Source organism: Lipotes vexillifer, unplaced genomic scaffold (assembly GCF_000442215.2).
Source record: "Lipotes vexillifer unplaced genomic scaffold, Lipotes_vexillifer_v1.1 scaffold1261, whole genome shotgun sequence".
Classification (NCBI taxonomy): Eukaryota; Metazoa; Chordata; class Mammalia; order Artiodactyla; family Lipotidae; genus Lipotes; species Lipotes vexillifer.
The window spans coordinates 350589-361315 of NW_006796548.1; the positions used below are offsets into that span (position 1 = coordinate 350589).

The 10727-nt window shown below is 60.8% G+C and overlaps 1 protein-coding gene across 1 annotated transcript in view; it reads right to left on the reverse strand.

Moving 5' to 3' along the window:
* COL16A1 (collagen type XVI alpha 1 chain) overlaps positions 1-10727 on the reverse strand; it is a 50220-nt gene that overhangs the window by 13020 nt on the left and 26473 nt on the right. Inside the window, exons 42-55 of the mRNA XM_007468654.1 lie at positions 10335-10388; positions 10079-10111; positions 7865-7981; positions 7739-7780; positions 7571-7657; positions 6752-6796; positions 5880-5924; positions 4089-4142; positions 3463-3516; positions 2848-2901; positions 1280-1324; positions 1116-1169; positions 790-825; positions 351-413 (exon numbers count right to left, since the gene is read on the reverse strand). Coding sequence (XP_007468716.1) covers positions 351-413; positions 790-825; positions 1116-1169; positions 1280-1324; positions 2848-2901; positions 3463-3516; positions 4089-4142; positions 5880-5924; positions 6752-6796; positions 7571-7657; positions 7739-7780; positions 7865-7981; positions 10079-10111; positions 10335-10388 — 783 coding nt within the window. The remainder of the gene's footprint in view (positions 1-350; positions 414-789; positions 826-1115; positions 1170-1279; positions 1325-2847; positions 2902-3462; positions 3517-4088; positions 4143-5879; positions 5925-6751; positions 6797-7570; positions 7658-7738; positions 7781-7864; positions 7982-10078; positions 10112-10334; positions 10389-10727) is intronic.

The following is a 10727-nucleotide window of genomic DNA, read 5'->3' on the forward strand; positions in this document are numbered from 1 at the left end:
AAGGGCCCAGGGTGCCCAGTCTTGGATGTGCTTCCCTCCTTCCCTCAACTCCTCGCCTCCCCTGGAGGAGCTGCAGCTGGCCGGGGCTGGCCTGTCGCATCTAGTGGCCCACCTCTCCCCACCCACACTCTCCCATTGGGTGGGAACCTCGGCGGCACAGAGGCCAGTGGGCATCCTGGGCCCAGCTGTCAGCCCTAGGGGCCCACTGGTCTGCCCCGGCCCTGTTGCCCTACAGCAGTTGCTGGGCTCATCCCGGAGGTCTCTTTGCCCACCCTTGATGTAACTGAATTAGTCCTTGAATTTCTGATGGCTCAGAGCTGTGACTGTGGCCAACTTGGGGTCCTGCTCACCTTCTCCGCTTGGGGGCCAGGTGGGCCAGGTGCTCCAGCTTTGCCTGGGAATCCAGGGGGACCCTAAATCAACAAAGAAGCAGGCAGGAATGAAAGCGGGGCTGGAAAGCAGCTCCCCTGCCTTCTTGCTCCTGGGTGTGCTTCACCACTGTTAATGTGATGCGTTTTGACTTCCCAGAAACACCACCCAGGAGCATTACGTCTGGCTGGGTGGAGCATTACGTCTGGCTGGGTGGCTGGGCTGGGGCCCACCCAGGAGGCCCTGCTCTCCAGGTCCTGGCTCCTGGAATCAGGCCTGGCCCCCCAGGCCATTCCTCCGTTCTTCCCATGCCTCTTCCCTCCCGTCCCTAGGCCCACCCTCACCCAGCCTGGCCTGGCCAGGCCTGCCCCTCGCAGATGGGATCGCATCGGACAGAGCTGGCTTTGTGTGTGCACTCACCGGTGGGCCTGGAAAGCCTGGCTGGCCTTGAAATCCCTACAGGAAGAAAGCAAGGGACAGTTTGCTGTGCCACCCTCTCTCTCCTGCCTGGCTACCCAGGTGGAAAGAATGACAGCGTGAGGCTGCCTCAGGTCATGGGCCTTGTCCTCCACTCTGCCCCAAATGGCCAGCAGGTGAGGCTCTGGGCATGAGGTGAGAGGTTACAACTCAAGGATGGGGCGGGGGTGGGAGGCTAGAGCTGGTCACCGTGCCCCCTCCCCCACCCCCCGTACACGAGGGTGACCATCAGGGGGAGGACAGCTAGATAGGGCCCTGCCACCACTCACCTGGTCACCTTTCTCACCCAAGTTCCCTTGGGGTCCTCGCTCTCCTCGGGGACCCTGTCACCACAGAGAACAATGCATCTAGAACCCAACCTTCCTGTCCCCAGACCCCAGGGCAGGATCAGGGATCCCCATGTCCACATCTCCCTGTCCCCTTCCCCACTCACTGCTGGGCCTGGGGGACCTGGGAGGCCTTCAGATCCTGGTGGGCCCTGGTGACACAAAGGAGCAGAATCAGTCACTCTGACTAGGGGAGGTGGGAGATCAGGGGATGGGGCAGGGGACGGGGCACAGAGCAGAGGCAGGGATGTGGTGGGACGCCCCTCTGAGCTGCAGGATTCCTCCCCCTGCTCTGTTCAGGCTTCCCTTCCCTTGCCTGAGCTACTGAACCAGCCTCTTAACGAGTTCTGCCATCTCTGGGTTTGCTCTAATCCAGCCACCAGAAGGCTGCCATCTCCTCTGCTTCAACACAGCTCTGATTATAATACTCTCTTGCTCCAACACGCTCCATGGAACTCCTCTGCCAACTGAACGCTGGGTTTTGAGGCATCCTGTGATCTGATACCAACCACCCTTCCCTGCTTCACTTCCTTCCCCTTTCCTTATCTTCTGCCTGGCTTGGTCAGACTGCCGTTCCCTGAACACTATACAATCATACCACTGGGCATTTGCACAACTGTCCCCTCTACCTAGAATGCCCACCATCCCCCACCATTTCTAGGTCTCTTGAAACCTTACCAAATCATTCGATGGCTTGAATCTATCCCTGAGGTACCCTCACCCGTGGCTTCTCCCTCCGGGATTCCCCAGCACAGACAACCATGTGCTGGTCGTCTGTTCTGTGCCCCCACACGCCCCCCGCAGCTCCATTCAGGGCTCAGCTCAAATGCCACCGCCTCAGAGAGGCCTCCCTGACCCTCTGTCTAATGCTTCCCGTTCATGGCTCCAGTTCCTTACCCGGCTTGATTTTCTCCACCGGTCCTATCTCTCATAATTGATATGTAGCTGTTTACTCATCCGTTATCTACCTGGCCCACAGGAACGTGAGCTCCCTGAGGACCAGGGGCTCAACTGCCTGTTTTATCCACCAAGGCATCCTCAGAACAGAGCCTGGCACCCAGAAGGCCCACGAGAAAGATTTGTTATTGAATAAATGCACAATGGGGTTTGCTGCATCCCACCGGCGCCTCACCAGCATGTGCGAGAGGGAAGGTAAGACAAAGACTTGGGAGGTTTTTCACAGACTTGGGTTCAAGTCCAGGCTCGGCCCTAGTTCACTAACTAGCTGCAGGACCCTGGGTGAGCCACGTCACTTCGTGAGCCTCCGTGTCCCCATCTGATGACCGCCCCAGCTCCGTGCTCGGTGTGGGGCTGGGGACAGGCCGGGCGGCAGAGTGGGGTCCAGAGTCCGGGGCCTGGCTCTCCGGCCTGTGGGCGTTGGGGGTGGGGGTGGGAGGAGGTCCCCTGCCCGCTGACTCTGGCCCCCTCCCCCCGGGCAGCCCCTCCGCCAGTCTCCACGAAACCTGCCAGGGATTCTCCTCGCAGCTTCCGCCCCCGCTGGTGCGGGCAGCGCTGACTGCTTGAGACGCAGCTGCAGCGACTCAGGGGGCCGGGGGGCCGGGGTCACGTCTCCCGTTCAGGGGCGGCTGGGAAGCTCTCCAGGCGGCAGACAGGGACCGGCCATTTGAAGCCCTTCCTCCCGCCCCCGCGGAGGGAGCTGCCCTCGCGCACTCACCGATTCTCCCTTCTCTCCCGGGGAACCCGCGTAGCCGCGCTCCCCCTTGATGCCCTGACAGGCAGCAAAGAGAGAGGGAATTAGCCCCGTGGTCCGCCCGCCACGGGCGCCGCCGATGCGAGGGGTGGAGACTGCAGCTGGCACACACACTTAGACGCAGAAGGCGCCCCGGGCGAGGCTGGGGGGCCGGAGGGGTGGGCTGCTCCCGGAGCGGAGCGGAGCGGAGCGGGGGCGCCTCTGCGGCCTCCCACCGCCACTCAGTGGAACGGGGGTCACGTCCACCTAACAGGCGCCTCCGCTGGATCTCCCCAACTCTCCCCCGCCCCCGGGGAGGCAGACCTCTGTCCTCTCCTAGTCCGGGAGGCTCCGGGTGCTCTGAGAGTCTGGCCCTTGATGTGCAGCGACTGTGGTGGGCCCCCCAAAGTGGAGAGGGAGGCCAAGCTCCACTACCAAGGGGGCTTATGGGGTGGGGGGTGCTCTGGACCGACAGCCTGGCAGAGACACCAGCTGAAATGCTCGGAAAGGAGGGAGCCCGCTGAGGATGCCCAAGCCTGGGCCGGTCCTGATCACCACCCCACGGCTCGGGTACCCCCAGACCCGGCTCCCCTTACTCACAGGCAGTCCCGGGGGGCCCATGGCACCTGGGTAGCCAGGTTGCCCTGGAGGACCCTGCAAAGAAAGGGAGACATGATGGACCAGCCGCCCAACATTTCTGTCCCCATCCCTGGCTATGAGGGCGGCCAAGGCCCGACAGTCTGGAGCTGCCCCTCAGCAGATGCCCGGGTTACAGCCACCACCTTGGGCCATTTCCCCCAGACCCGGCTCCCCTCGGCTGTGATCGCCACCACAGTCCTGGATGCTGACTGCTTGAGACTGCTCCCTCCAGAGCAGTCCCTGTCACTTTCTAGCGAGCTGAGCCAAGGAGAAGGCCCAGGACAGGGAATGATGAGGACCCGGGTGGGGGCAGTGGAAGGGACATGCTGAACACTGCAGGAAAAGGGAGGGAGAAAGCCCCCAGGGATGGAGGTGTTTGCCCCTTACAGGGAGTCAGGGCACATGGAGATCAACTTCCTTTGATCCCGAGAGATCCCCCAATACTGAGGGAATCAGGGCTGAGGAGCAAAGAGTTTCAAAAGAAGGAGTCCCCCTCCCATCTTCCACGCAGCAGCCATCCCAGGGGGCCCAACCTCTGTCTCCCCAGGACTCTTCATCTACCTCCATCCCCTGCTGCCTCCGCTTACCGGTTCCCCCTTCTCTCCTGTCAGGCCCCTGAGGCCTCGCTCTCCTTGAAGACCCTTGGAGAGAAAAATCATGAGAAACTGCAGGAGAGGGCAGTCTCCACCCAGCCCCTGACTCCTCCCTGCAGCCCCCCAGCCCTCTGTCCCCATTCTAGGCAAAGGTGGGGGGCTACTGGTGGCCCCCCTAGTGTCCCCAGCAAAGTGACCATAGTGGGTGTGCCCAGAAGGGTAACTATCAGAGGTGTAAATCCCCACGTAAGGGTGCCTCTCAGAAGCATGCCCCCCAAGGCAGGTCACCACAGAGATATGCCCGCCCAGTCGGGTGACTCTCAGGTGGTACTCCTCGGGTGGCTGTCACTGGTGTGCCCTACTGTGACCACTGTCTGGGGTGCACCTTTAGGAGGGTGACACATGTGCTCCCCCTGAGGGGCAACTGTCCAGAGAGGTGTCCCTAGAGTGGGGAGAGGCTCCCCACCAAAATGTATCACCAGACTCCCAACACTTACCTCTCCAAGCCCCCCGCCCCAGCCAAAAATCACATGCTTTTAGGGATGCTGGGGAGGGACATGGGAAGGCTCCCTCCAAAGCAGTCCCTGTCACTTTCTAGGTGGAAAGGGATATCCATTTCAATCAGAGCCAGAGCCCCCATCCCTCCTCACTCCTCGCCCTGGCCTTCGTGGATGCACCGCACCATTAAGGGGCCGTGCCTGCCCCTTCTCCCTCGTGCCCTCAAGAAACGGCACCCAGACCTTTCCACAACACAAGACAGATGGCTAGACGGACAGATGGCCCCTCCACCCAAGCAAGCAGAAACAGACAAGGTCCGGCCAGGATGAGGACGTGGGGACAGAGGGAGCTGGGACAAGGAGAGGCCTTGCTCCCTGAGCCTCCGTCACCAGGCCTGGGAGGAGAGGAGCTAGGCCCCGGGAACACGAAATCTGACAAACAGGAGGTTAGTTTCCATGACCCGGGAGGGAGCAACAGTGAGGAAGAGGACGGCTCAAACATACTTGTGACGGTGACGAAGGCACAGCAATTAACGACACCTGGCAGGAGGAGGTGGCCGAGACACTGGGCACAGAGGGGCAGGGCCCCACGACGCCCAGAAGCCCTACTGCTGGCATCACGTGCCCAGCCTCAGAGCAGACTGGGACCAGAGCCAAAGAAGAGGAAAGGAAGAGGAGGAAGTTTCCTCTAGGATGATGGGGAAAGTTGCGAGCGTGGCCGCCTTGAAATCCCTGGGGCGCCTCTGGACAGCCCTGCCAAGCAGCAGGGCAGCAAACCTGTGCCAGCCTGCAGTGTGAAGCCCTAAAGCTTTGGCATCTCTGCCGGGCTCTGGGCCAGGTGGCTGGCAGGGCCCCAAGAACTACTTCCAGCAAATCTTCAGTCAACACCAAAGGTGGGAGAAGCAGGAGGCAGAGTGAGAAGGCAGGGATAAAGAGGCCCCTAGAGGCACCAGCTTAAAATAAGAAGGTAAAATAGCTCCGGAGGACTTAGGGGGAGTGATGTGTGACTGTGGGAGAGAAAAAGGGAAACGGAAGGGGGGAGAAGAGAGAAGATGAGAGAGAGAAAGCAGGAGAGGGAGAAGGGAGAGATGAAAAGCAGTCAGAGACTGGGAGGCCGTCCAAGCTGCTGGGACCTCAGGGAACCTGTGTCGTTAGCTACCGAGCCTGAAGGGGGACAACGACAAACATGGAGGGGGCAGGCCAGGGCACGACAGGAAAGGAGACAAGCAAAAGCCACAGAGACCTGGCTGGCAGGGGAAGGGGAGGTCGAGCAGCGCTAGGTTCTTACAGGCAATCCGGGGGAGCCAACAGCACCAGGAAAACCTGGGGGGCCCTGGTGGGAGAAACAGGCAGGTCACAACTCACAAGCACAGTAACCCTGGGCCACAGTCTGGGGCTGAGAGGTCACGGGGAGAGGAAGTCATGGGAATATTTTCAAGGCAGCTGGAAAAGAGACTCATCCCAAGTCTTGGCCCAGAAGACATCTGCTCCTCGCCTCGGCTCCAGGAAGAATGGCTCTGCCATCAGTAGAGATGCACAACAGCCCCCAGAGTCAGACCACCTGCCCAAGTCTTCCCGAGTCCGAGTGAATCCTGGTGCCAGAGTGGAAGCCCATCATGCCTGTTACCTGACCTCCATGAGCCCCCAGGTGGGGGCTCCCTGGTTCTAAGAGGCTCCCACCAGCTATTTTTGTTTCCTCCAAAGAAAGCATTTTCAGTTCTTCCAGGCTTTCCTAGTCACTTCTATGTTCCTGCCATATCAACACCACAGAGGACTCCAGGGTAGATGCTCCTAGTCTAGCCTTTGTAGGTTTGTCTTAGAGATGGCCCTACAGAGCAAGAGAGGGCCGCTCCATCTTAGCCCCTGGCCCCTGTCTGAAGGTTGCCACACGCTTTCCTGGCTGCCCAGACCATGAGCCATGAATGCGAAACACAGCAGGGGCGGGGCTGCAGAAACAAGGATGCGCCCTGAGGGCCTCCTCTAAGCAGGACCACAGGCAGAGCGGGGCCGCAGATGCTCTGACAAGGGAAAGGGGAGGGAAAGGAAGTTCCCTCTTTCTGTCCTGCCCAGCTTCCCGGAGACAAGGCAGCAGAACGGTGTCTGGCTTTACAACCCCTCTGAGAGCCTCTCAAGCAGGCCAGGAAACCCACAGATACTTACAATAGGGCCTGGAGGACCCGGGGAGCCCCTCATGCCGGGTGGACCCTGCAAAGGAAGCCAGGGAATATGGACGAAGAGGCTCAGGCCCACAGCGCCCTGAGGTCTCCGCAGCCCTCCTCCCAGCCTGCCACAGACTGAGTCAACAGGCAGTGCTGTCAGAGCAGGATGTCAAAGCTGACGTTAAACCTTTCATTCGGTTCATTCAATCATCCAACAAACATTTATCGAGCAGCTATTATGTACTGGGCACTGGTCCAGGGGCTGAGGACACAATGACAAATGGAACATCAAAATCCCCACCTTGTGGCGCTTACATTCTAGGGAGAGGTAGACAGTAATGCATAGAACGGAGGCTGGCACACAGGCGGTGCTCAGTAGACACCTGCGGCGTGTTCCCAAATGAAGGGAACACACAGGATGCCAGACAGTGCGGAGCGTGGGGCAGAGAGAGGGACTGGGCTTTGAGCATGGGTGTGGGAGTTCTATTTTAGAGAGGGTCGTCAGGGAGTGTCTCACTGAGAAGGTGATACGTGAGCAAAGGGCTGAAGGGGTGAAGGAGCGGGCCTTGGAGGAGGGCTGCCGGCTGAGGAAGCCGCAAGGCCAGGGGAGGAGGAGGGGCCCAGGGCCCAGAGCTGCGAGGAGGCCCGGTGCCAGGAGAGCAAGTGAGGCCAGAGCAGCGAGGGGCGCCGGTGACCTAAGGCCTCGGAGGGCCCGAGAAGGCTTTTGGCAGGAAGGAAACTGCCCTCGGGAACTGAGAGCCATTTAAGTGGAGACGCCAGCTGCCTCGGGGCCCAGCCCAGGCGAGGGCCCTGTTCGTACCTCTTCTCCTCTCTGGCCAGGCAGTCCTGGAGCACCGGGCAGGCCAGGGCTCCCTGCACAGCCCGGATCTCCCTCGCCGTTGTCTCCCTGGAGCGGGATGGACGGTGAGTGTGAGAAGCCCCATGGGGCTCGGGGCCGGGGGTGAAGAGAAGACGGAGGCCCACTCACCCGGGCCTCCTCAGCCCTTGGCCGCTCCCGCTCCGGGAAACACTGCGGACGACAGCCAGAGGCCCGGTCAGCGGGGGCAGCCGGGAGCTGCCCTGCACCAAGGCCACCCCGAGCCCAGCCTCCTACCTGGGCGCAGCTGTCAAGGCCTGGCACGCCGGGGATGCCCTGGTCTCCCTTCTCTCCACTTTCCAGGAGGGCCGCCGGGTGGGCCGTCTGCCTCTGGACACAGTCCCCGCAGATGCTCTGATGAGAAAAAGGGGGCGGTGGCGTGGGGCCGGGGTCGGAGAAGGCCAAGGTGGGCCACATGGGGGAAACCCACTCCGAACTCAGCCAGTGGCATCCTGCTGGCCGGCACCCACCCACTCTCTTCCTCCCCAGCCACATGTCTGCGGCAGCTTTGCTGTATCCTCAGGGGACCCGATCCCAACACTGGCTTTGAGTTTCCTCCAGAAAGAAGCTCCGGTAGGGCCAAGCCAACGCCACTTTCTAGACAGGCGTGTGGGAGGAGGCGGAGGGGCCCGCGGGGGGACCATCTGTCCCGGCTGTTCCTGCAACCTGCACCCCGTGTGAGGACACGCCGCGAGGATTTAGACTGAAAAGGGCAGCTCCAAACACCAGCTTCTCTGCCCAAGGGAGCAAAGGAAACAGCTGCAGGAGGAGCCAGGCCCTTCGCAGACAGCCTCTGGGATGGGGCCTGCCCTGCACTTCCCAGTGGATCCCGGCTGTTACAGGCTCCCCAGTGGGCCGGGCCTGAAGTCTTCCTGACAAGAAAGTCCTCCTCTTACCTGGAGGCTTTAACCTCTTTGGGTCACAGACCTCTCTGAGAGTTAGATGGAAGCTGTGAGTCCGCTTCCCCTCAAAACGAAACCTACTAGTGAAAGCTAGACTACAATTTCAGAGGACTCGGGAGCCTGGCATCTATCCACGGCCTGGCGGGATGTCCATGGGCCCCTAGAGGAGACGCTGCTCCACCTCCACTGTTCGCTGTCAAGCTCAATGATAATGGTTGTCATTTACTCAGCACCCACGGTGCCAGCAATGGTGGCAGGCCTTGCACATTATCACATTCAACCCTGAGAGTGCAACAAGGCAGGTCATCTTATAAGCACTCTGGGGATGAGAAAGCCGAGGCTCAAAGAGACAGCATGACTTGTCTAAGGTAAGTGGGACCCTGGATTGGACCTTGGCCTGTCTGAGGGCCAAGGAAGCGCTCTGTCCACAGGCCCAGGCTTCCACTGGGCTGTCAGTGCCCATCTGACCCCTTCTCCAGACCACACTCAGTTCCTGTTGGGGGGCCCTCCGTGGAGCACTTGATCAAGAAGCCATCAGACGACATGTTACACAGAGAAATGTCGAATCCTGCATTTGGAGTCTCATAATCACTTGCCCAGGGGCAGGACTTGGGGAACCCTGGCTTGCCAGAGGCCTAGGGCAGAAGAGCGCGGGTTCACTGCCACAACCCTGCCGTGATCCAACCTGTAACTGCTGCCAGAAGGATAACCTGACCTCAGGCTGCTTCTGGAGATGACTGTTGTCCAGAGCAGGGGCGGGGCAGGCGGTCCCCATGCTCTGTCCTGACCAGGACCACTGGGGTCGTGGGAACTCCAGGGCACTGACCAGCCAGTGCTAGAAGGGGTGACCAGGACAGGGGCTCTGGAGGCCAAGGCGTGGGAGGGACCCCAAAGGATGCTGAGCTGGAGGACGGAAGAGTCCTGATCTGGTCTCTAGAGGTAACTGGGCAAGGAAGGGCTGTGTCACCCGTGGTGCCCGGCGTGGGAGATCAGACCAGGCCACAGCCCTCGAGCATGGTCTTAATGCTACTGACAGACCCTGGCACAGGCCGACTCGTCCCCTTTCTTGCCCCACTAGAATCACCTCTCGAATCCTTTCTCCTCCCTGGATTCTTTCTGGAGTGAGCAGAGGACAGCCGGAGCCTTCTTCCAGGCCCCTACCCAGTCCTATCATAGAACATAACCTTCGCACATCCCTGCCTGACTGCCCTCCAAGTGCACGTTCACCTTCCCTGCCCTGCCCCCATGTGACCTCACTGGCAACTGCTGAGGGCAGGTCTCTGAGTTACCACTGCCCAGAGCACCCACGGCCACCTGGGTGCCTTCACAGGATTCCTTCAAACATTCGCTCAGCAAACACTGACTGGGGGTCTGTTCCGAGCTGGCCCCTGACTAGGGCCCCTCAGCCAGATGCCTGGCATGCACGGTCCCCACAAACAGCTCCATCTGCAGCTCTCTGTGTGTGGTGCCACGCAGCTGAGCGCTTACTGCAACGATCCCCTGAGGGGAACCCCTACCAGTTCCTACGCCCTCCCTCTGACTCTCTTACCTTAAGAACATGCTGTTCAATGGGCAAGGATCCCTGCAAGAGACAGACACGAGGGCTCAGAGGGCGAGTGGAAGGGGGACGTAGACTTACGGCACCAGGTGGAGCCTCGGGAAGCCACGTGGCACCCAGGTTTCTCCCAGCCTCGGAAGGCGGCGGGAAGAGGGACCCCCACAGCAGCTGAGGGTGCTAGCATGGCAAGCTCAGCCCTGGGAAGAGCAGGGGAGGCGCTGGACAGTGAGTCCAGGCCGGTACCTACCAGCTCCGCAGTCAGCCCAGGCTGTCCTGGCAAACCGTTGTTCCCAGGCACTCCCTGCAGCCAAGAAGAGACACGGGTGAGTGGACATCTCTCTCTAGCCCGCAGGTCACCCAGATTCTTTCTCACCATCGCCACTGCCCCTCCCCCTCATCCTGAAGAGCTAAGAGCCCTGGCTGACATCTATTCTCAGCTCAAAAGTCTCCAGGGGCTTCCCTGGTGGCGCAGTGGTAGAGAGTCCGCCTGCCGATGCGGGGGACACGGGTTCGTGCCCCGTCCGGGAAGATCCCACATGCCGTGGAGCGGCTGGGCCCGTGAGCCATGGCCGCTGAGCCTGCGCGTCCGGAGCCTGTGCTCCGCAACGGGAGAGGCCACAACAGTGAGAGGCCCGCGTAC